The following is a 22565-nucleotide window of genomic DNA, read 5'->3' on the forward strand; positions in this document are numbered from 1 at the left end:
AGCATTTTGATGGATGCCAGATGGTAGGATGTGGGGGAACGGGTGAAGAGGGGAGGGGATTAAGTAGTCAATATAGGTAGTTACCAAATAGCCATGGGATATAAAGTACAGTACAGGAAATAGAGCAGCCAAAGAACTTATACACATGACCCATGGACATAACAATGGTGTGGGGATTGCCTGAGGGAAAGAGGGGTGATTGGTGGAGGGGGGTAAAGGAGGAAAAATTGGGACAACTGTAATAGCATAATTAATGAAATATAATTAAAAAAAAATAAAGTTAGGGTATAAACCAAACATAAGTAGCTATCTCTAGAGAATGGAATTATAAGGGGATTGCACTTTTTCTGTATTGTTTGAATGTTTACAGCAATCATGTACTATGACCACATAAAACAAAACAAAACAAAACAGAACTCAAGTTTGGAAAAGTGCTGTGTAGTTACAGAGCCACTTCTATGCAATCCAGAGGAATCTGATTTCATGGGACTCACCATTGCATTCAGTAGGGGCTGCAATCTTTCACTACTGACTCCAGTTATGAAATAAAGTGTTATTCTAGCCCCTCCAAGGTAAGAACAAAATATAGCTAGTACTCTCCTACGTTCTAACAAGCAAATAACTGATAGATTAAAAAAACAGGTTTCGAAGAGAACATTCACTCCAACTTTTTCACTTTAAAACCTGTTTTTCTCACTCACATAAATTCAGTCAGGAGTACTCACATGATCAAAGAAATACACCACTGCAAGCTTTTTGTTGCGCCTGGTGTAGATGCGCTGTACTTTAGCGATTTTGCCAAAATGGTTCTCCAGAACAGTCCTGTTGTTGAGATAGTCAGGAACGTTCTTGCACTGGATCGCTGTGACTTCAGCTGGAGAGAGGCCTCCAAGGCTGTCTGTGCTCTCACTTCTTTTTCTTTTACTCTGACGCCCAGGAGCTCCTCTTAGGAAATCTAGGGGATCAGAGAATGGGCAAAGAACTGTAGGAGATGTAATGTTTTCAAATAGAAGGCACCAACTACGTAAGGGCAAAGAAATTTCCATGGATGTGAGACCTGCTCCAAGATCCTATGATATGCTAATATCCCTAATATTTACAGGGGACTTGCCATAAAAATCAAGCTAACACCCAGGGAAATTTATCAAGAACTTACCAGTAGGATTTACTGTATGTTGTACATGAATAGAGCTCACCTTCCTTTTTATCTCTACTTTCAGTTTCTTCCTCTTTACTCACACCTGGAAGCCGAGAAGGTGCCAGAACAGACTGACTCCCTCCTGGGATGGCCATGTGGTTATTTTCCCCAGACTCAGCACAGCCCATTTCCTTTCTAGATTCCTTGTTGACCAGACGACTTAGATTGATTTCTTTATTGCTTCTGAAGACATCCTGTATTGTCCGACCAAACAGAGTGCCTCCCCTGGGCCGATTGAGGCGGACAGGCCGCTTATCGGGAGGATGATCACCCCTGGACAGAGGGTCCGAGTCCTCCACTGCATCGTGGCCATGTCTCCTTGGGGAGTGGTCCTGATCGTCCTTCCTTTTCAGTCCTTTCATGAGGCTGGGAAGAGGCTCCACCTGGGAAACAGCTTCACATCCTTGTCTGCCACCTGTTTTGCTAACTGAGAAGGGTTCCCCCAAAGATCCTGAAGATGTGGGGAAGCTAGTGAAGCTACTATTAAGACTTCCAAATAGTGGTTTAGTGCCTCTCTTTTCTTCCTCATTTTGGTTTGATAAAGCAGAGGTAAAAGGTGATGATGAATTACTACTATCAACTGGTTTCGAAAAGGTAAAATTTGACTTAGTAGCTGAACTTGTCACCTGATTAAAAGAAAATGGGGCCAGTCCTCCAGATCCACTACTAACTGGTTGGGAAAATTTGAAAAATCCAGAAGTAATCTGGCTTTGAGCTTTCTCTGGCTCAGAGTCAGCTCCCAGTATTGGTCTGAACACCGAATTTTCCAGAGGTTTAAAGCTGAATTCTGTTTTCCCAAAACCAGAGCTTGCTACTTCTCCAGTTTCTGGTCCAAAAGTAGAAGTACTTGGAAAAGCCCCAAGGTTGGGTGATTTAAAGATAAATCCTGGGTTTCCAGGCACACATGAACTTGAAGGCCCAGTGGTAGCTACAAAGGCCGGAGTGTGTTCAAGTCCAGAGAAGAGTCCAACATTTGAGGTTTGAGAAAATCCTAATGTTTGCGCTGAAGAATTACCTACTCCAGAAGATGTTGGAAAGCTAGGTACTTGTGAAAATCCTGAGCTTTTCCCAGATAATTTATTATTTTGTCCAAAAAGAGAAGGCTGACCAAATCGAAATGGTGGTTTGGTCTGAAATGCTCCTATGGAACTACTGGAAGATGACGAAAAAACACTAGGCTGCTGTCCACTGAAAGGGTTAGTAGGGTTCATCTTCTGACCCAGTTATTGAAAGGTAATAAATACTCCGTGTACAAAGCAGTCCTCCTCCTTAAACAGTCTGTCAAACTAAGGAGATCCCTTTCATCTTCACATAAACTGAAAGACAAAAATTCAGATCATCAGAGCTACGTGCTGCTGGAAGACTACGAAAAGAATTTTTAATCACATGTGACACAAATTATCTAAAGGGGGTCAAAGTAAAGGGCCAAGTATTCTTATTTTCTGAGAGCCAGTGGGCTCTTTTTTTTTTTTTTTTTTTTTCGGAATATAGGGTGGAGAGTGGCACGAATAAATAACTTTGTACAGGTCAAATCATTTTACTAAGTTGATAAAACTCACTACCAACCTCAAATGTTCACATTTTTAAAAATGAATGCCATTATACTTTGTAAGTTAAAAGAATTTCTCCTAACTTCTCCCAATCTCCACAGCTAGATGATTTCACTGTAACACAGTGAAAACATCAGTGTTTTGGTGTTTCCTGCCCCCACCTAATTTTTCTCCGAGTAACCGCAGCACTAAACACTCTTACCAGACACAGAAATAAAATGTGTTTCTATACCGGGGCTACTGCCCAAACGAACTAGCTTAAGAGGTCCTGAGTGCTCCAGCGGAGAGGCCACCCAAGACCGGGGACAGGCTGGGAGCGATGGCAGCACGACCCCAACTCGCAGACAGCGCCGTGGGTCCCTGCATAGGCCTCGCCCTGGGCCCTGCGCCCCGCCGTCCCACTCCTTTAGGGCCGCGCGCACGGCAGGGTCATAAAGCGACGCGAGAAATGGACAGCCTGAGCCCGGCTCGCACCCCGCGCCGCGCTCACCGTCCGGCTCACGAACACCGCCGCTCCAGGGTACCCGGGCTATCGGCTGGAGGCGTATCCAAGCACCACGACCAACAAAGCCAGCATTCCTTGCGCGGACAGGAAATGTGGTGACCGACTTCCGGTCCTACCCGCGCGGCCCGGCCCAGCGGCCCTCCGCGCTTGGGTTCCGCTTTCAGGCCGAGCGGCGGCGATGGGGCTTCCAAAGCGTGGGATCCAGGCTGGGGTCCGCAGGCTTTGGTCCCGTACGTACGCGGACGGCTTCCTCTCTCCAAAATTGGGGGGGCCATCGTACCTTCCCGCGCGTACTGCCTGGGACTTACCTTCCCAGGCCGGAGGCCAGCGTTGAGCGGTTCCTGGGGAAGCCCCGGACCCAGCCAGACGCGCCCGTCCGCATTCCCCGTGCCCCACTCCAACCTACCCCTCTCTCACCACCCTTCCCTGCCCCCTACCCCGTTTACCGGCTTTCACTATTAAGGGCCCCTTTCCACCAGCCTCAATTTCCTGTGGCTACTGTTACTCATTCCGACTTGCCCGGCTCCATGGCTTCGTTTTCTATACCTTCACTTTTATATTTTCCTTATGATAAAATGTAAATTCCTGTAAATTTTTTCAATGAATCGCACCAAATAAAATAATATGGTTGTTTTTGCGTGTGTGTTTTTACGGAACATATTATCCCTGTCTCGGACTGATTTGTCTTCTCTTGCAAGCACAGGTTCCTTTCGAAACGATTTTAAAGGGGCCCTGTTGTCTTGCTGAAATGAGCCTGGTGCTGAGAAACCTGCAGCGAGCTATCCCCCTCCGGAGAGTGCCGCTCCGCCAGAGGATGGAGATAGTCAGGAGTATTTTAGGGGTCCAGAAATTCGACCTGGGGATCATCTGTGTTGACAACAAGAGTATTCAGCACATCAACAGGATCTACAGAGACAAAAATATCCCAACCGACGTGCTTTCTTTTCCATTTCATGAGGTAAAAAGTATTTTCCTCCTCGCCTTGTCTAGCCTGCTGTCCAGTGTAAATTTCCCTTGTTAATTATACTTGAGACATGATTTTTTAGTTCTACTTTGTGAACTTTTGAATATACACAAAAGCTACCCTGTTGACCATGGCCCATTACTGGAGGAGAAAAGGGGATGAGGCTCCCCTCTCCCCTCCTAAAGTAATTAGTGAATTAGTACAATGCTTCTGCAGTTTTGTATGTGAATCAATAATGAATATTTTGAGTGATGAAAATCTTAAATAACACCGAATAAAGGAAGAAACTTGTGTAAATATTTCCTACAAACTTGTGGTAGCTATCAGGTTACTCTCCTTAGGTCAATGACTCACTCGTGGCTCCCCAGAGGGTTAGTAGCAGCATAAATTACAGCGACCCTTTTGGAAAGCAGCTTAGCAACATACTTCAATCCACTAGTATCACACCCATGGAAATAAATCAAATGAAGGAAGACGATAAAATGTTAAATGTGTAATATATAAAAATGCATTGAAATGTTTCCTTATTTTCCCTAATCAGAAGGAAAAAAAAAAAAAAAAAACATTTACAATGCTAAATAAATATGCAGCCATAAGCAACTGGCTCAACTGAATGCACTGGTCTTTATGGTCTTTAAAGTAGGAAAATGTAAAAGGCTGTTTATTTAGGACAAAATACCAAGAGAAAAGAACAGAAAAATGAAATTATATCAATATGGTAACTAATTCCTAGAACTTGTAATCTGTGTGATTGTGCATTGGGAAGGATGAAAGAATTGGAAAGTAATTAATTTGACAAGGTGGAAACAACTTAAGTCCCTTGTGTGTAGGGCTTTGCAGTCCCCCACCCCACTTAGCACTAGTGAGAGGACAGTGGCTTCAGAATGAAATGTGTAGGCCCATGGTTGCATTGGTGTTCCTGAGGTCCCATTCTCACAATGTGCTTCCTCATCTGCAGAATCTGAAAGCAGGTGAAATTCCCCAGCCTGATTTTCCAGATGACTATAATCTGGGAGACATCTTCCTAGGAGTGGAGTATATCTTCCAGCAGTGCCAGGAAAACGAAGATTACTATGACATCCTGACTGTAAGTAGGAATGCTGAAATGACATGTTCTGTCTGGTGAAATAGATACCGTGTCCTTCATACAGGCCTTGAGAGGCTGGCAATGCACCACCTGCGTCCACACTACTGCCCACACTATCACTCACGTGAAGAACAAGGGTTATTGAGGGAGACCCACAGAGAGGGAGATGGCCTGGCGGGGTCTGCATGCCCTGTAGCAGAGCTGGGGGCAGGGGGAGGACAGGAAGCTTCTTAAGTGAGATACGAGATAGAGGAAGCTCCCAGGAGTGACCTTGTTTTAGCTTTTGCCTTGAGCTTAGCAAGCTGTGTAGCTAACATAGACGTGCTGAATAAGCTTCTTAGGAAACTCTCTGAAGTGGATGAGATTCTAGATCCAGGACCTTCCAAATCTGTCCTCAGCTTCATGTAAAAAAGGGAGAGGAGCAGTGTTCTGGAAGCATTGAGCGTGATAGAATCCTATTTTAACTTCCCCAAGGATTCAATTGAGAGGTCTTCCTTTAGCCAAATAGCTACACACTAAATTATGTTGGGGGGTGCATGTCCTAGTGCTTCCATGTGAGACCTAGCGTGTGCAGGTGTGGGGAGAGGAAGAGGAGGTTTTCCTTTCTTTCTGAGTGACAGGAAACCCAGCATAGATAGGACTAGCCCAGCTCTGGGATCTCTGTTGCCGGCAGCACTGCACCCTTGTGGGGGATGCAGTTCAGGGGGTATTTGGGGACATCTACTCCTGAGAGTTCTGTACAGAAGTATAGGGCCAGCCCCCAGCTCCTAGGACCTTTATCCCCTGGCTCAGGGCCAGGCCAGGCTACCTGCAGGCTCCCAGGTGCACATAGGCACCTTCTAACAACCCTGGGTACCATCCAGTCACACACCCTATTCTTCCCATCTCCTTCAGCCCTTCCTCCTGCCCCCAGAAACCAGGTGTCTCTTCAGGAAATAACCTCCACACCCCACCTTAGAGATCCTGGTCTTCACACCCTGACAGGGCCCTGGCCTACCTGCAGTTCCCCAAACCCCACCCATGTCTCCGCTGCCCACCACATTCTCTGTGCTGCTGCCACCGACTCCGAAAGCCTTGCCTGGGCCCAGAGGAGGGCTCCTAAACTCCCACCAGGTGTGAGCTCAGCTCTCCCTGCCTTCCTCCTCCCTGCCTCATGGCTTGGTCATAATCGGCCCCTGAGGTGGCTTTTTAATTGTTCTAACAGGTGACTGCCACCCATGGGCTCTGTCATCTGCTGGGCTTCACACATGGCACAGAGGCCACGTGGAAGAAGGTAGGTGCTGTCCCCTACTAGCCAGGGCTTTCCAACCTGCCCTTTGCAGTGGATGAAAACCAAACTTGGAAAAAACAGTAAAATAAGGAATTTTATAAATGCTTACTTCATAAAAAAAAACGTGTATTTGTTTTAATTGTTGGGCTCCCCAAATGCTGATAACTATATTATTAAGTCACTGTTGAAAGTCTGAGCAGAGACTGAATTTTAAAAATTCTATGTAATTCTAATGCTTAAAGTTAAAAAAAAAAAACCTTTACAAGAGAAACTGTAATAATATTCATCAGTTGGGAACGGTTTAAAATGTGCAGGTGTCTGATAGACACCTATTGTGTAGAGTTATGGAAGCTGGTTTCCTCCAAGAGTGCCAATGTTTACCCATTTGTAAGGTCCGGGCTGGTATATATACTATATTATACTTAGTGTACTCAAACTATATTTGTCATCAAATAGTCAGATTCTCTGAAAGGCATAATAAACCTTTTTGTTAATAAAAGAAGTCTTAGATGCACTTGTCCTCTCTCCACCCCCCCACCCCCGCCATCCTAGGCTCAGTCTACACCAGCCACACCCTGGCTCTGCCTCCCCTCCTGGTCAGATGCTGACCCTACTCTGGCCACTTTCCCCCTTTCCCCTCAGTCCCCCTGCCTCTACAACCCACAGACCGAAGTCTCCGCATCTCAGGGAAAGCCTGAAATGTCACCTCCGGTGTGCAGTTCACCAGGGACCCCAGCCCCTCAAGCCCAGACCACTGCTTCCCAAGAAAAGGCCACCTGCACCCCCTCGCTCCTGTGTGTCCTGCGCCTGTTGTCCTGTGACCGCAGATGGGCTTTCCTCTTTTCTGCCCAGGACCACCACCTCAGCCCTGGCCCATAGCCTCTCTGCAGCATGTTGGCACTCCCTGTGCACAGGTGCTGGGTGCGCACGAGCAAATCCAGGACCTTCCCTTCTACGTGTATGGGAGGCCTCATGGCCAAGGCTACCTGTGCCATAGGGAGCCTTGGGGAGGGATTTCCCAGAGAGCAGACCCCTGGGCAGAGCCAGGGACTCCCCAGGGCCCAAGGCCAGGCCAGCTGGGCAAGTCCACTGTCAGCTTCCATTCCTTTCTTTCAGATGTACCAGAAGGAGAAGCAGGTTCTCGAGGAGCTAGGCCGGCGCACTGGGGTCAGGCTCCAGCCCCTGAGCAGGGACCTCTTTTGCTGATCCCAGCCCATGATGCAGGTAGTAGCTGAGAGACCCTCCAGAATACCGGGACACCATGTGAATGGATGTTGACCTCCCCCTTTGGGCCCCAAGGATCAGAGACTCTGCCAGACTGAGGGTCCTGCCGGTCAATGCCCAAGCTGGAGCTAAATTCTATAAGTGGGACTATTTCTTAAAGTATAAGAGAAATTTCTGTTCGTGTCTTTACTTAGAACACAGCAGACGTGTCATTTTCAGTTTTGTAAATAAAACAATTCTGAACTCTCAGAGCATATAACCTCCCCCTCCCTCGGGTTCTGCCTTTGGTAATGAGGCCTTTCTCCCACTCTGCAGCCACTCAGGAGGATAAAACAGGCGGCCTAGGGGCACGTGGGTGGGAGCAGATGGTCAAGGGGACAGGCACTGAGCCAGCTGGGGCCTCCATCACCTGCACCAGTCAGGTATAGGTGTGACTGCGGCACAGGGAGCTGCAAAGAGGCCATGATACTAACACAGTCTCTCGGAGGTTCTTTTTGGCCCTAAAACCAAGATGCTGTGATTCCGAGAATTTGGTTTGAGTCAGTTTTAGAAACGTGAGAACACATTTCCCACTGGATTTGTGTCCTGTCTTGGTCTGCACATCGCCCCAGCTCCCAGGGACAGGGACTTGATCCTGTTACCACAGTGTGCTGCACATGGCCTGCCCGTAGTCAGTTAAGCATGTTCTCAGTTTAAAGTAAACGCAGAGACCCACAAAGTTCTTGGCTTCCAAAATGCTTTTTAAGAGACTATAGGGAGACCTTTCGGCCCCGTCACGTCCCAGGCACTGGTGGGGTGCTGGGGCTGAGGATGAGTGGTCCACCTTTAGCAGCTGTTGCCCAATACTTGTGAGCAGCCTGTTACCAAACAGCCACGTGGGGTTCTGCTGCCCGCCGCCCAGAAACCCCAGAGGCAGAGGTTTGGTGGAAAAGGAAAGGAGTCTTTCATCGAAAGGCTAAACAGTTTTAGAAGAATAACAGGCTTCTTCAATGCCCAGTCATTTCAGATACCCAAAGACAATAACCCCACCACCCTTTGCCAGATCAGTTCAAGGCTGCACCTGGAATTCCTTCTCACACTTAAAAATATCGTCCTTTGGGATATGCAGGTGGCTTGGCTGGTTCCTGGTCACAGTGTGGCTCCAGGCGTCTTTTGGAGCCTGTGCACACGAGCACCCTACTCACTTCACACTGCCCTTTTCTCCGGCTGCTGCCCGCATGCCCAGCCCCTGTGCCCCATCCCTCATGCTGTCAGCTTGCCAAAGTGTTCGTGCCCCTGGGCGAGCGGAACCACACAGTACAGCACCAGTCACCAGTGCTGCCATCACTCCTCACATGTGGAGGGGCACGGGGACACTGCCAGACCACACGGTCTCCAGGGCCCGCAGGCCTGGGAACACTCAGGCCCCCAACCCCCAACGGGGCTAGTGAGGGGAAGGAAAAAAGGGATGAGTTTCCACAGGCCCTGTGTTTAAAATTACACCCCAAAATCCTGCATGCTGTGGAAGCGGTCAACTTGCCAGCCCATCCAGGCTAATGTCCATCATGCCCATAGGCCTGCACAGCGTCTCTGCCCCTCCTCCTGCCACCATGATCCGGAAGCAGGTAGGAGGGTGTCTAGCCTCACATGGGGGCACAACATCTCTGCCCAGGGTGGGGTATCACGCACTGGTTTGTTTATCCTCTCGCTGTAGCTTCAATCTGTGCCTTAGCATTTCCTGCAACCCCTCCCTTACTTCAGGGAGTGCCATCTTTCATGTCACCTTGAGGATCCCTCCCTCTGCCCAGTGGTTTGGCCAGATCTCCCCTGTTAACAAGCCCATAACCTGACCCCAGCGTCCAGACCTGGACCTGAGTGCACCCTGACCCCTCCACCTAGATGGGCATTGTGCATGCACTGTGGCTGCCCTGCGTTCTCCCAGTGACCTTCTTCATTAACGTCCCTTTGCTTTGAGGTGACTGCTCATGTCTATGCCCATTTTCCTCTCAGTTTTTCTTTTTCCTGATTGCTTCAGAGGTTTTTGTATATCACTGAAAATAGAGAATGTGGTCAAGCGTCCTTCTGACCTAAATCCAAGACTGTTCCCACTCACTCTCTAGTCAGCAGCTCTGTCATCTGTCACCTGGCTGTGGAGCTGTCTTGGCTCTCTGTATCATTCCACTGGTCACTTGTTTCCGTGTTCTGGTTGTGGAGCATCCTGCAGACCCCGTGTCTGCCCGGGCAGGTCCCCCCTCCAGCTCCAGGAGGCATTGGGTCCCTCAGCCTTGTACAACTTTGCTACAAATCAGGGGTTCCCACAGCCCCTTCAGTTCAATACTTTGCTGGAATGACTTCCAGAACTCAGGCAAACACCCAGTTATTATAAAAGAAACACCTGGTTATTATAAAGGCTACAGGTGAACAGCCAGCTGAAGAGTCCACTGGCCCAGGAGGGTGCTGAACACTGGAGCTTCTGTGCTCTTGGAATGTGGGGTGTGCCAGCCTCCCAAGCATGTCAGCATCCCCATCTTTATAGGGTTTTACGGTGGTTCCACCACATAGGCATGACTGATTAAATCGCTGACCAATGGTGATTAACTCACCCCTAAGGTTGGGGGTGAGGCTGAAAGGTCCAACCCTCTAATCACACAGTTGGCTTTCCTGGCAACCAGCCCCCAACCAGAAGCTTTGTTGGGGCCAACAGAGTCACCTCATTAGTATAATCTCAGGTGCAGCTGCAAGGGGCTCATTGGGAGTAAGAGAAGATGCTCCTCTCATACATCATCCAGGAAATTCCAGGGTTTTACAATGGGAGCGCTGTGCCAGGAACCAGGACGAAGAGGAATATATATTTATATCTCTCGGGAGAGATCACGGGGAGGCTGATCTATAGCCAGTTAGAAGCACAGGTGACAACATGCAGTGGTCCCTAACCTGCTTGGCACCAGGGACCTATTCCGTGGAAGACAATTTTTCCACAGATCTAGACACTTGGTGGGCACAGGGGGCCTGCCCAAGGGAAGACGGGATGGTTTCGGGATGATTCAAGTGCATTACATTCAAGCTCACCTCCTGCTGTGCAGCCTGGTTCCTAATAGCCATGGACCGGCACTGGTCCTCGGCCCGCAGGTTGGGGACCCCTGACAACGTGGGCTTGAGATTGGCACCTGAAGGGGGGCTGGGGAAAGCCGTCCTATGGAACAGAGCCCTGAACCTGTGGGACCTGACGCCATTTCCGGGTAAAGTGTCACACCTGAGTTAAATAGTAGGGCGTCTGGCTGGTGTCGGAGACTTGCTTGGTGCTGTGGGGAAAATCCCCACGGACATTTGGTGACCAGAGTGTCAAAAGTGAGGTGTTCTTGTGGGGAAGAAACACAGAGGAGGGAAGAGCTGGTGGTTCCCTACTCGGGAGGTGCACTGAGCTGTTTTTCCGTGACGGTGTGGGTCCAGGCGGCTCTCCTGGCACCTTGCACCCTGGAACCTTGCCAGGGCATCCCTATTGGGTGGGCAGCGCAGCACCCAGACATTTGGTGGGTACAGGGGCTCTGCCCGAGGGTCCAGGCCTGCATGTGAGGATGAGCCCAACTCTTGTGTGTGTCCTCAGACCCTCAGAGTCCAAGCAAGTGGGAAGGCACGGAGGTGGAGCCCAGGCAGGTGGGAGGGCACGGAGGTGGAGCCCAGGCAGGTTGGAGGGCACGGCGGTGTAGCCCAGGCAGGTGGAGCAGGGAAGGTGGGTTGGAGTTTGTGACCGAGTTGGGTTGGGTTTGGGTTAGGGTTGGGGTGGATGGAGATGGTGACAAAGGTGGGGTTTAGGATGGGGTTTGGGGTGTCAGGACTGGGACCTTCCTCTTCTCTATCCTCTGTGGACAGAACTCCTGTGTTCTCTGTTAAAGGGTATTTCTTAGATGTCTAGCCAGTAAGATAATCAGCTGAACTTGGGTCCCGGGAACCAGACCCCCGTGGTTGTATGCTTAAACCAAGCAGAACAAGGATCTTGACCTAACTGTTCCTCCTTTGAGCAGTGACTTTAGGAATAGCAGTAACCGATTCCTTTGAGCAATGACCTGGGGAATAATGGGAAAAATATATATATATATATATTTTTTTTTGCTTACACAAGCTGTATTTCTGTCCAAGTTTTTGCACCTGCATGCACCTGAAATGCTTTATAAACCCCCCAATCCCTAAGGTCGGAGCTGTCCACCTAAGTCCAGCTTGTGGACTGGTGGGCAGTCGGTGGCCAGCTAATAAAGGCTCTTTAAATTCTAATTTGATTGTCTCCGACCGTTTGGTTCTCGCACTTACTCCACAACATTCTCCCCACTCCTCCTCTGCTGCCATGGGCTGCTGTCCAGGGTATAGAGAGCAGGGAAGAGTCTTCTCCTGAGTCAGCCAGGCTGAGTGGTGTCCTCACATCAAAGCTGTGACCTAGTCACAGAGCACCTGTGCTGGGAGGAATGTCCCAGGAACAGACTGTTTTCAGTGTTGGATGGGGTGTGGCGTGAGGATAGCAGGGACCCCAAGGAAGAGCCCAGAACCCTGGAGTGTCTGGACCTGGAGGTCAGTAGTTCCTTGAGAAGAGGGAGCTTCTGCTCCTGCACGTGTGTGTCCTCTCAGAACCTACCCCTCACCCTGCTCACACTCCCAGCCAGCAGTCCTCCCTGGGCCTGGCTGCACCTTCTGTTGCCGGCCCTAGGCCAGGCCTGGGTCCTGAGTGGTCCTTCCTGGAGGGATGGGGCTCCAGGAATCAGCCAGCTTGGGCTTCGTGCCTCGAGGGTGGCGTTCCCTCCCTGCAGCACTCCCACTTCATTTGCATGGCCTCTGCTCCCTCAGCTCTTCCTCTGGATCCTTGGCCCTGTCGGACGGAGACCCTCCGTACTTTTTCCGTAGACAGCTGGCCATTCCCACCACTATTGGGCTCTCTCCCTCAGTACAACCACCCAGCCGGCCCTTTCCATGGCAGTTCAGTCTTCTCCGAAGACAGTCGGACCTCCTCGGAATCAGCCCTACACATTCAGAGAATGAGATCAATCCCATCTGCTCTGTAATTGACTCCCAGTCGTTACCAAGGAGGTCTATGGCTCCAGCTGCCCACAGCACACTCTCCAGATACTGGGTTAGAGTCAGGGTTAGGAAGGCAGAGGTTAGAGTTACAGGGACCCCCACCTGACTCCCCATGCCCCCTGGTGAGCCCCACCGTGACCTCCAGGTGATCCCCACTTGATCTCCATGTGCGCCCCACATAACCGCCACCTGCCCTCCATGTGACTCCCATGTGACCCTCTGTGATCTACTGCCCACTGGGGATGTGCACTGAACTGAGTTTTTCCACTTTACTGGGCTTCCCAGAGACAGTAGGCTTGTCTGACTTTTTATCCTGTATTAATGATGTTGGGAAATAAAACCAAAGCCATGTGAGAAAAAGTTAATGTGAAAATAAGAAATACAGTCAGAACTTTAATTGGTGCATTTACAAAAGACATGGCTGTGGGACAGCCCAGTGTGGGACAGCCTGGTGTGACATCAGCCTGGCCCTGATATCAGCCCAGAGGGACCTGCGTGCAGCAAAGTGGGCATCATACTTCCTCTGACATCCTCATGGAGAACCCAAGAGTGCAAAGCCAGTGATCCTGCTTGTGCGGAACTTAGGGAACCTGATAATGTATTCCCAAAGGGACCAAGGAAACATGCATACTACTAAAAAATAACATTTACATGAAAACAATATTAAAATGAAAAGAACATAATTCCACCAAGGAGGGGAAAAGTAACAAAAAGCATAGAAAGAGTACAGGTAACAGGTTCATCAAGTAAGAAACCCAACAGAACCAGGAGGGCCTCGGTCCCCAGGTCCGCTCTTCAGAAGGAGCCACGTGCAGCTCATGTTTTATTTGCTGGAGAAAGGCCGGGCTTGCAGCTTGCAAGTGCTTGCTCCTTAGACAGCACATCACAGCCTGCAGCCACCGTGGGGCCAACATCCCCCAGGTATCATTAGATTTAACTTTGTGGTATTTTTCCCATCGGAAGATTTATATTTTTATGTGGCTAAATCTATGGATCTTCTTCCTATGACTCCCGGCCCTCTTCTCTGATGAAATTCCTGTATTTCTTTGTGATCCTCAGTCTGGAGTCCACAGACCGCTGCTAGGCTTTGGCCTGGTTTTTCTGACCACGCCCCTGGCGGAAGAGGGACCTTGGGGCTCATGGGGCTCACCGAACATGGGGGGCTCACTGTCCAGGAGCCGGTTGGGACAGGAAACCATCAGGTGCAGCCCTAGAGGAAAGGCAAGTCTAGGTGTTGTTACTGCTCTGAAGGGTTGGCAGACTCCACGCCGCAGGTGAGTCCTGCTCCTGATCCAGGGGGCCCTCGCAGCTGTGCTTGGACTGGACACACCCGTGGTCATCTGGGCGGTACAAATGACCCAAGCTGCAGGCAGCTTCCCCGGGAGGTTGCAGGGAGGTGGGGGCTCCACATTCAGCAGTGGTGATGGCGGTTGGAACGTGTGAGGCTGCCATGATCCCACCTGTGCCCCCTGGGAGGTGGCTGGGCCTTCCCAGGCTCCATTCCCGATTCCCTGCGGCAGCCTAGGGACCTGACAAAGACCTACATCCACCGGCCTCTCAGTAGGCATGGGGAAGGGTGACGGGGCCCTGGGGAACTTACGTGCCAAGGGCAGCAGCAGAGGGGGCAATCACATGACGCACGGTAGGCAGGAAACTGGCGGCAGGTGGGACAGCTGTGGCCGAGACCACCGCGGGCCAGGTGGAGTAAGCGACCGGTGAGCCAGGCGCAGGGACAGCCTGCAGCGGGGCTGGGGGCGCGTAGTGGTGGTGGTGGTGCACGGAGGGCGGCTTCTGCCTCTCAGCTCGCAGGACAGTGGGGTTAGCCCGCTGCAGGTCCTCAGCACAGCACAGACACCCACCCACTTCAATGAGGGCCACCACTCTGGGCACCCTCTCCCCCCACCCATATTCCCCACTGCTGTTCCTGACTTAGGGGAGACTCAGAGCCCAGAAAGGGCAGGGAGGGAAAGAGAGGGAAGAAAAGGGAGGGAGAGCTCATTCAGCTCAAGGAGGCAGCTTTCTGGGCCCCAAACTGCACAATCCATTCCTCATCTGAGGCGGGGGGAGGACGGGGGGGCTTCACCGCTGGATCACTGACCCCCAGAGTCAAAAATATGCTTTTCAGAGTAACTCAGAGGCACAATTTCCGGAAGAGAAGCCGCCCAGGTGTTGACTTGGGTACCCTCCTTTGCCTGGTGTCTGCTCCAGGCTGAGCCTACCTGCGGGATGGGGTGCAGGGGTGTGGCCTGTGGTCCCCTGGAGGACACCAGGGCTGTTGGGGGCAGGGCTTGGAGCATCAGGTTCTGCATGATGACCTGGTGCATCTGTGCATTCTGCAGCAGCATCATCTCCACCATGTCTGAAAGGGGCGGGGTGGAGGGCTTGGTCACATCCCATCAGGGGGTGTCACCTGAGAACAGAACATTAGAGCAGCCTATTTTTTTTTAAACAGATGTAGTGTATTACAGGCGTCTATTTCTGTTGGGGGTGTGGGGTACATTCCCAGAGGTGAGACTTCCAGGTCTGAGGGGGTGTGTGTGCTCTAAAGTATGTGGATGGGGCTCCCAGGAGGTGGCTCCCCTTGCCTTCCCACTCGTAGATTCCTCAAGCCCACCTGGGCTTCATGATGGTCCCCGAATGTGTGTCCATGTCTTAATCCCAAGACCTCAGAACATGGCCTTATTTGGAAAAAGAATTTTTGCAGGTGTGATAAAGGACGTTGAGATGAGATCACCCTGGCTTATCCAGGTGGGCCCCAAACAAGTGTCCTTATAAGAGACAGCCAGAGGAAAATGGGGACCAAGGGAGACACAGACTGGGACAGGGATGAACAATATAGCCACAGTCCAAGAAACCTGGAGTCACCGCTGGAAGAGGCAGGAAGGACCATCCCTGGAGGGAGTATAGCCCTGTAACACCGGGATTTTGGACTTCCGGCCTCAATACTGTGACCAAGTGGATTTCTGTGGTTTTAAGCACCAGGCTTGTGGTGTTTTGTTATGGCAGCTCCAGGATATATTCACCTCTGAATACTATAAAACATACATATTTTGTCAGCATGAGAGGTAAACATGGGTTTTTTCCACAGCAGCTAGGTCCTGGAAATTAGGCATTTCCTCCAGGCTCTGGCAGCCTCACCAAAATAAGTAGGGTCCCCTAGAACCACAGAAAAACGAACAGGAGCCTGGAGGTCTGAGGACAGGAGCTCCAACAGGGCACAGGACACCAGCCAAAAGCCTCCCCACTCAAACCAAAACTCTTCCCTGGGTTCCCAGCCGACCAGCCCACCCTGCAGATTTTGGACTAACCAGGCCTCCATAATGGCACAGGCCAATTCCTTAAAACACATCTTTCTCTGTGTATACACATCCTATTGGTTCTGTTTGTCTGGAGAGCCCTGACTAACACAGGTTTTGCCACAGTGCCGGGGCACTATGGGAGGTCGGGGCCCAGAGCCAGATCCCTGCAGCAGCACAGCTGTGGGAACTCCGGCCCTGCAAGGTAAACAGCTGGAGAGGCTGAGTCTGGCAGCCCCATCTGGGAAAGGCCCTTGAAGAGACTCACGTGTGCCTGGCCAGGCAGCCCCACCCCACTCCCCCAGCAGCAGTGGGAGCCCTCCAAGGGACTGTTTCCCTTGGCAGGCCCACAGGACTCCCGCTGACAGAGTCAGGACTGAAAAGATTAGATTAGGCAGGGGAGCACATAAATGAACACCTCCTAAACAGACATATCACTAAAGGGACACTTCATGACAAAGGGACACAAGAGTCTTTAGTAAATGGCACAGGGTCAAATTGATGTCCATGGCATAAATAAATAAATAAATAAATAAATAAATAAATAACATTGATCTCTAATTTACAGCACACACCCATCTACTCCAGATGGATTGAAAACCTGAATGTGACATGTAAACCAAGCCCCTCGTGGGCTGTGTGGGCTTTGGGCAAGTCTTTAAAGTAATTCCCCTGCAAAGGAGAAAAGAGAAGAGTCCCGAGAGGGGGGTCAGTGGCCAGGCTAAAGGAGCCCTCATCATTGACAGCCCAAGTCAAAATAATGAATCTGAATTACTTTAAAAGTTTTAGCTGTTTCAGTAAAAACCCTGAAACTCTTTGATGATGGTATTACTAACATCTCAGCAAAGCAAAAGGACACTTCCACATTCTCATGGCTTTGCGTTCCAGTCAAACATATTTGCAAATTTCTTCTCAGCTTCTCCAAGACACCCTAAATAAATAAACCAAGCGCCCAAGAGTGTGGGGTGGGTCACTGATGTCCACCCAGACCTGGGACTCTGGCCTTGCACAGCAAGGGGCCAGGGGATCGCAGTGACTGGCAGCGACTGGAGGCCAGGGCTCAACCAGGACGACCCCCTTTAGACTGCATACTCTTTGACTAGCTGCATTTCTTATATGAAAGTCATTGGATCAAAAATATTTTTTCCTGAATAAAGACAAAAATTTAGAGTAGATTCTTACTCGTGACCTCGTGATGGAGGCATTGAAGCAAAGGGGTCCACTCCACTCACGCCCTATCTTTAACTCAATTGATTTCTGTAAGAACCAGCTTTCGCGACATGTGGCCCACGCCCCACGTTACACACCCCTTCTTTTTTAACAAGAAAACACTACCCTCCAAAGGTAGCTTTTGAAAGCTCCCTGTGGGTTCTTGGTGCTGCTAGCTAAGGAACAGGGGTAGGAGCAGGAGTCCCAGACAAAGAGTGAGGAACAAACTCGAGCACCTACAGTGTCCAATCCCAAGGAGTGAGCTTCCAGCGCAGTCTGCCCCCGGCCGGGGTTGTCCTCTTCTTGAAAGTATGTCCACACCTGCCTTCCCCTCTCGTTGCTGAGTCGCCAGCGGCTGAGGTCAGTGGCAGGCTCTGTCTTACAGGGTCCCCCTCTACGACGCAAACACCTGGAAACGATTGTGAGTGGCCATCCTGCCTCTTCTTTAGGTCGCAGCCCAGAGGTGTCACTTCCAACAACCCACAGGCAGGATGTTATCCTCATCTCCCCAAATGGAAACGTTCTCAGCGCCACTGCTGCCTCTGGCTACAGGACCCCCTCCCACCTGTCTCTCCTCGGCCCTGCCCCCGCCAAGCGGTCCCCAGCACACGCGGAACCTCGGCTGGAAGCCCCCTTCCCGCTGTGACCCAATCTCAGAGCCCCGACCGCGCTCTCCCTTCTTGTGGGGTCCGGAGCGCGAGGACTCACGTGCCCTCAGTCATGACTGCCGTCGGATCTCCGCCACCTGCTCCCAAAGCCAGAAACAAGCAGCCCACCCGCCAGGCTCCGCAACACTTTGTGGGCGCGTTACTCGGCTGACAACGCGGAGCGTGGTGGGAAGATGCCCCAATAGCCAATCAGAATGCCTCGAGGGTGGGCCCCAAGCCGTGCCTAGCCATCGCAGTGGTGGAGCGCGAGACGCCCCACTGCGGTGGAGGCGGGGCTTGGGTTGGGAGGGTGTGGCGTGGGAGGAGGAGAGGGATCTGGGGCGTGATCTAGGGCGGACCTAGACAGGATGGGAGGGGCGAGTCCTTTGGGCGGGGACGGGGCGGGGCCTTAGCTGGGAATGAAGCCGGGCCTCTAGAGATGAGGCAGGCACGGCTGGGACCTGGTGGCTCTGAGAAACGAGGGGGGTCCCGCCCCGCAGGAGGCGGGAGGGCAGGCCGATGTGGGGAGCCGCGAACCTCAGACTAAGGGAACAGCAAGGGCAGGACCGGAGGCTGGGAGTAGCTCGTGCCCTTGAGGAAGAGCCGAGGAGCCTGAGCATACTTGACCCTGTCTGTTCTCCCAGATCCACTAATTTACACTTCCCTGAAGTGGAAAAGAGGCTGGAAGTTTTGTTTTTTTTCAGGGGATGTTCCTCCCTGTGGAAACACAAAGAGTGGGAATAAGGACTCCAGTTTACATCTCAAACTCTTGAGTCTGGCCAAGCTAAGGGAGGGAAGAAGTTTCAGTAGGAGCGGTTTGAGTTCTGAAATTTTACCGAACTTGACATTTATGAGCAAAATAATAATCCTTTTTTTTAATAACTAAAAGAAAGAAAAAACTGTAAATTCCATCTGAGAACTCCAAGAGTTTCTAGGGACAGTCCTGAGAAAAAGAAATGCTTCTCTCTGCACACTGTCAATTCCATGTTGTTCAATAAACTAGATGCAGAAGACTAAGGTTTGGGGCATGAACAACTGGGCACATGGTAGTATCATTTTCTAAAGTAGGGAAGGTTTGGGGAAATTTTCAACTTAGATTGGGGGATATGTTAAGACAGATGCCCATTAGACATTCAAGTGGATATGTTGAGTAGGCTGGCGTTCTGGAGAGAGGACAAGGCTAGACTGAGGAATTTGGGAGTCATCAGTTTTTAGGTGATGTTTGAAAACCTAAGACTGGATGAGCTCCACTAGGGACTATTCCAAAGAGAAAAAATCCCAGGATGAGCTGTGGGGCACCAACAGCTTCCAGTCTAGAAGAGACAAGAGTATCCAGAAAGAGGAGAAGAAAGAAACAGGGGATATGGAGTCAGCGAAGCCAAGTGAAGACCATGGTGATCTGTGCAGAAGTTTTGGTGGGATTGTAAAATGAGGTCTGATAATTAATTAGATGTGGCCCTGTGACAGAGTTTTAAAAAGTGAGGGGGTAGGGCAATTCTAGTTAAACATGTTAAACATGTCATACTAAACACAGCCATTGACTTCCACTTCCCACCCAAACCCTACTTAAAGTAATAAAAGCAATAAAAATTCACAGTGGAAGAATAGGAGAGGAGGTAGCAGTAAGAGGTCAACAAAATTACAGAGGCTAGGAATGTAAGTAGTGATAAATAGCTTAGCAAGCCAGAGAAGGCTGAAACTTATGTGTGGGGGTGAAGCCACCAAAGAGACCATTCTTGCCAACAAACCTTAGGAAGGTGCAGAAATTGACAACTAGTATAAAGTTTAAATAAGGAGCATGACGTACATCTTTTTCCTTACCTGGCTGGAAGCCTGCAGTTGAGCCAGAGCAGGTGTGAACTCAGGCACAAGGCACAGCTGATGGGCTGCTGAAAGCAGGGGAGTTGAGTGAGCCCAGTCCCACTTTGCATGCTCAGCCATATGGCTTCAGGCAGTAGGAAGATCTCTGTAGTAAATGCCCCCCCCCCCCCAAAAAAAGACTTGCAAACATTGGTAGCTGGAATCCAGTGGAAAAGCAGGGAAGCCTATCATCAGGCAGGCTGTATCTGTTGACACAGCTCCCAACAAGAGCCCAGAGCCCCACTGTCAACATGAGTCAGATTTGAGGAAAATCTCATCGCGAAAAACAAAACACAGAAAATGGAATTTTGAGAAATGGATATGATGCAAGTGTGGAAGAGGAGTTTGACAACACACAGAGATAGGATGTTGTACCATGATACAAGAACCATCTGACACACTTCCCCTCCTGCCTTCTTTGTCCCCATGCTTATCACCATGTTTTGTATATTTTTGTTTATTGCCTATCTTTTCACTAAAATATAAGCTTCATGAGGGCTGAAATTTGTTTTGTTTGTTGCTTTATCCCCAACACTTGAAATAATGCCTGACATATAGTAAATACTCCAAAAGTATATACTGAATGAACAGGATTCTCTAAGAAACATTAAGGAAAAAAAGACTCTCAGAAGTAAAAAATAAAAAATATTACAACAAATTTAAAAAGTCACAAGAATAGGAAGATAAAATAGAGAAACTTTAGGATAGTAGGACAAAAAGGATATAAAAAATGGAAGAGAAAGTTAAATCAATCCATGTCAAACATCTAAACATTAGGAGTTCGAAAGGGAAATAGTGGACAGGATGAATATATTAAATAACTTCAAAAATTTCCCAAAATAGGTGGACAATTATCCAGATTGAAAAAGCACGACAGATTGTTTTCTAAAGATGCCTCCAACATCCCTCATCTCATGTTTCTCTAAAATGTGGTCTTAATATTCACGCTCATTGAGAAATGGGATCTACGCCTCTCCCTTGAATCTGTAACCAAACGCCTGTAACCGATACAATGCAGTGGAAGCGATCCTGCACGATTTTTTTTAAGTTGGGTTTACACTTTGCTCACTGGAGCGCTTGCACCTGGAGTTCTAAGATGCCATGTAAGAAGTGCAACTATGCTGAAGACACCTTACCTGAGGGAGCCAAGCTGCATGGTGAGGCAACATAGAGCCACCCGGGTTGAAAGCTGCAGCTGAGCCCCCAGCAACAGTGCATCATTTCCTGCCGGCCATGTAAGCAAACTGTCTTGGATATCCAGCCTTGTCAAGCCTTCAGATGACTACGGCCCCAATCAATATGACTGCAACTGCATGAGATCCCAGGAAAAAGCTACCCAATTTAATCCTTTCGAAATTTAAGCTACTATATTTAGAGTAGTTTGTGACACAACAGTAACTACTGGAAAAAATGCTACTAAGTGCTCAGCACAATAAATTGGGTGGGAAGTAGGAGACACCAACAAACACATCAAGGATGTTGAGAAATTCGAGAACAGGGACAGAAACAATTTTTAAAACTTGCAGCAACAGCCCTGGATGGTGTGGCTCAGGTGGTTGGAGACTGTCCCATAACTGATGAGTTGGGGGTTCAGTCCCTGGTCTGGACACGTGCAATCCCCAGTCCATGCACCTATAGGAAGCAACCAGTCGATGCTTCTCTCTCACATTGATGTTTCTCTCTCCCTTCCTCCCTTCCTAAAAAGCAATGAAAAATGTCCTCAGGTGAGGATAAAAAATGAAACTAAAAAAGATTTCTGCCTTGTGTTGCTGACCTTCCCCCATATGCCATTTTTAAAAGAAATGTGACAAGTGACTTCTCTGTCTAGAATGCTCCAACAGCTGATTCCCATACCATTCAGAATAAGGCAGCAAAGCTCACTGTGGTCTGGCCTATCCCCACACTCGGCAATACTCCCAAAGTGGCACTTCCAGGTTTTCATCACATCCTCGGGTGCTCTCCCCAGCTACAGCCCTGCATTCCTCTCCAGGAATTCTACTGTCACCTCCAGCCAATTGCCTTGTCTCCTCACTTCCAGTCCAGGCACACGCCCCATGCACATCCTCAGAGAACTATGTACATATACTCTTGGCTCTTTCAGGTGTGAGCTGGGTGGGCCTCCACACTGATGTCTGGCACATCTGGGACGGCAACTTTGCTGAGACAATGAGTGATGAGTTGTTAAACACAGAAATGTAAGCTGCAAACTCCCTCAGAGCATGTTGGTAGGTGACAGTCTGAGATCATGAAAACAGGTAATAACAAAGACTTACACAGGAGGAAACAGACTATCATTTTGAAAACTGGGGAAGACTTCTTTAGACATTCAATATTTAATTTGCAAGATTAATAATCACATTTCCAACAGTGCATTAAGCGTCAAGAATAAGATTATTTTGAATATAAACAAATTCTTCTGGAGAGACCCTCCCACTCTCAAGTCTTCAGCTCAAATGTCCACCATGTCCAGCAGTGCAGAGAGATGGAGCTCAGAGGCAATTTCCTCTTCCCTTGAACTTTGGATCAGCCTTTCCAGGTGCTTCAGCCGTTCAGTCAGAGATGTTCCTGTTGCCTCTGACAACTGTTGTTCCCCTGTCCTTTCATTCTATATAAATGAAAAAAAAAAAATTAAAGATAATTTTGGAATATCCATAAACCAAGATATATTCTCTTTAAAGGCACTAGATTGGGCTCATGTTAGAAACCTCATCA

The 22565-nt window shown here is 49.5% G+C and overlaps 3 protein-coding genes and 1 long non-coding RNA gene across 5 annotated transcripts in view; 1 reads left to right on the forward strand and 3 right to left on the reverse strand.

Annotated features, from left to right (window-relative positions):
* Positions 1-2451, reverse strand: part of LOC150020669 (germinal-center associated nuclear protein-like) — a 45744-nt gene extending 43293 nt beyond the window's left edge. The window contains exons 1-2 of the mRNA XM_090272462.1: positions 1197-2451; positions 726-955 (exon numbers count right to left, since the gene is read on the reverse strand). Coding sequence (XP_090128588.1) covers positions 726-955; positions 1197-2409 — 1443 coding nt within the window. The 5' untranslated portion in view covers positions 2410-2451. The remainder of the gene's footprint in view (positions 1-725; positions 956-1196) is intronic.
* A 937-nt stretch (positions 2452-3388) lies between these two features.
* On the forward strand, positions 3389-8047 carry LOC150020670 (endoribonuclease YbeY). 2 transcript variants are annotated; one of them, XM_090268312.1, is made up of 5 exons: positions 3389-3483; positions 3957-4211; positions 5176-5304; positions 6509-6577; positions 7217-7684. In XM_090268312.1, the coding sequence occupies exons 2-5, from the start codon at positions 4002-4004 to the stop codon at positions 7451-7453; spliced, it is 645 nt and encodes a 214-aa protein (XP_090124438.1). In that variant the 5' UTR covers positions 3389-3483; positions 3957-4001; the 3' UTR covers positions 7454-7684. The 2 variants fall into 2 exon arrangements, with proteins under 2 accessions (XP_090124438.1, XP_090124464.1); XM_090268338.1 differs by lacking the exon at positions 7217-7684 and adding an exon at positions 7691-8047 and having other exon boundaries at positions 3392-3483.
* An 8715-nt stretch (positions 8048-16762) lies between these two features.
* Positions 16763-18175, reverse strand: LOC150020671 (uncharacterized). The gene is made up of 3 exons (XR_016509608.1): positions 18055-18175; positions 17587-17755; positions 16763-16809 (listed from the first exon to the last, which is right to left on the reverse strand). It is a non-coding gene; the product is annotated as an uncharacterized LOC150020671 (long non-coding RNA).
* Positions 18176-22157: 3982 nt separating this feature from the next.
* Positions 22158-22565, reverse strand: part of LOC150020672 (germinal-center associated nuclear protein-like) — a 47359-nt gene continuing 46951 nt past the window's right edge. Inside the window, exon 28 of the mRNA XM_090272473.1 lies at positions 22158-22458. Coding sequence (XP_090128599.1) covers positions 22303-22458 — 156 coding nt within the window. The 3' untranslated portion in view covers positions 22158-22302. The remainder of the gene's footprint in view (positions 22459-22565) is intronic.

Source organism: Furipterus horrens, unplaced genomic scaffold, assembly GCF_987537825.1.
Source record: "Furipterus horrens unplaced genomic scaffold, mFurHor1.1.pri manual_scaffold_1, whole genome shotgun sequence".
Lineage (NCBI taxonomy): Eukaryota > Metazoa > Chordata > Mammalia > Chiroptera > Furipteridae > Furipterus > Furipterus horrens.

Excerpts from the sequence above, each read along its gene's own strand:
- LOC150020670 (XM_090268312.1), top strand. The coding sequence starts at position 4,002 with ATGAGCCTGGTGCTGAGAAACCTGCAGCGAGCTATCCCCCTCCGGAGA. Across the intron at positions 4,212-5,175 it reads TTTCTTTTCCATTTCATGAG|AATCTGAAAGCAGGTGAAAT; the intron begins GTAAAAAGTATT and ends CCTCATCTGCAG. Across the intron at positions 6,578-7,216 it reads CAGAGGCCACGTGGAAGAAG|TCCCCCTGCCTCTACAACCC; the intron begins GTAGGTGCTGTC and ends CTTTCCCCTCAG.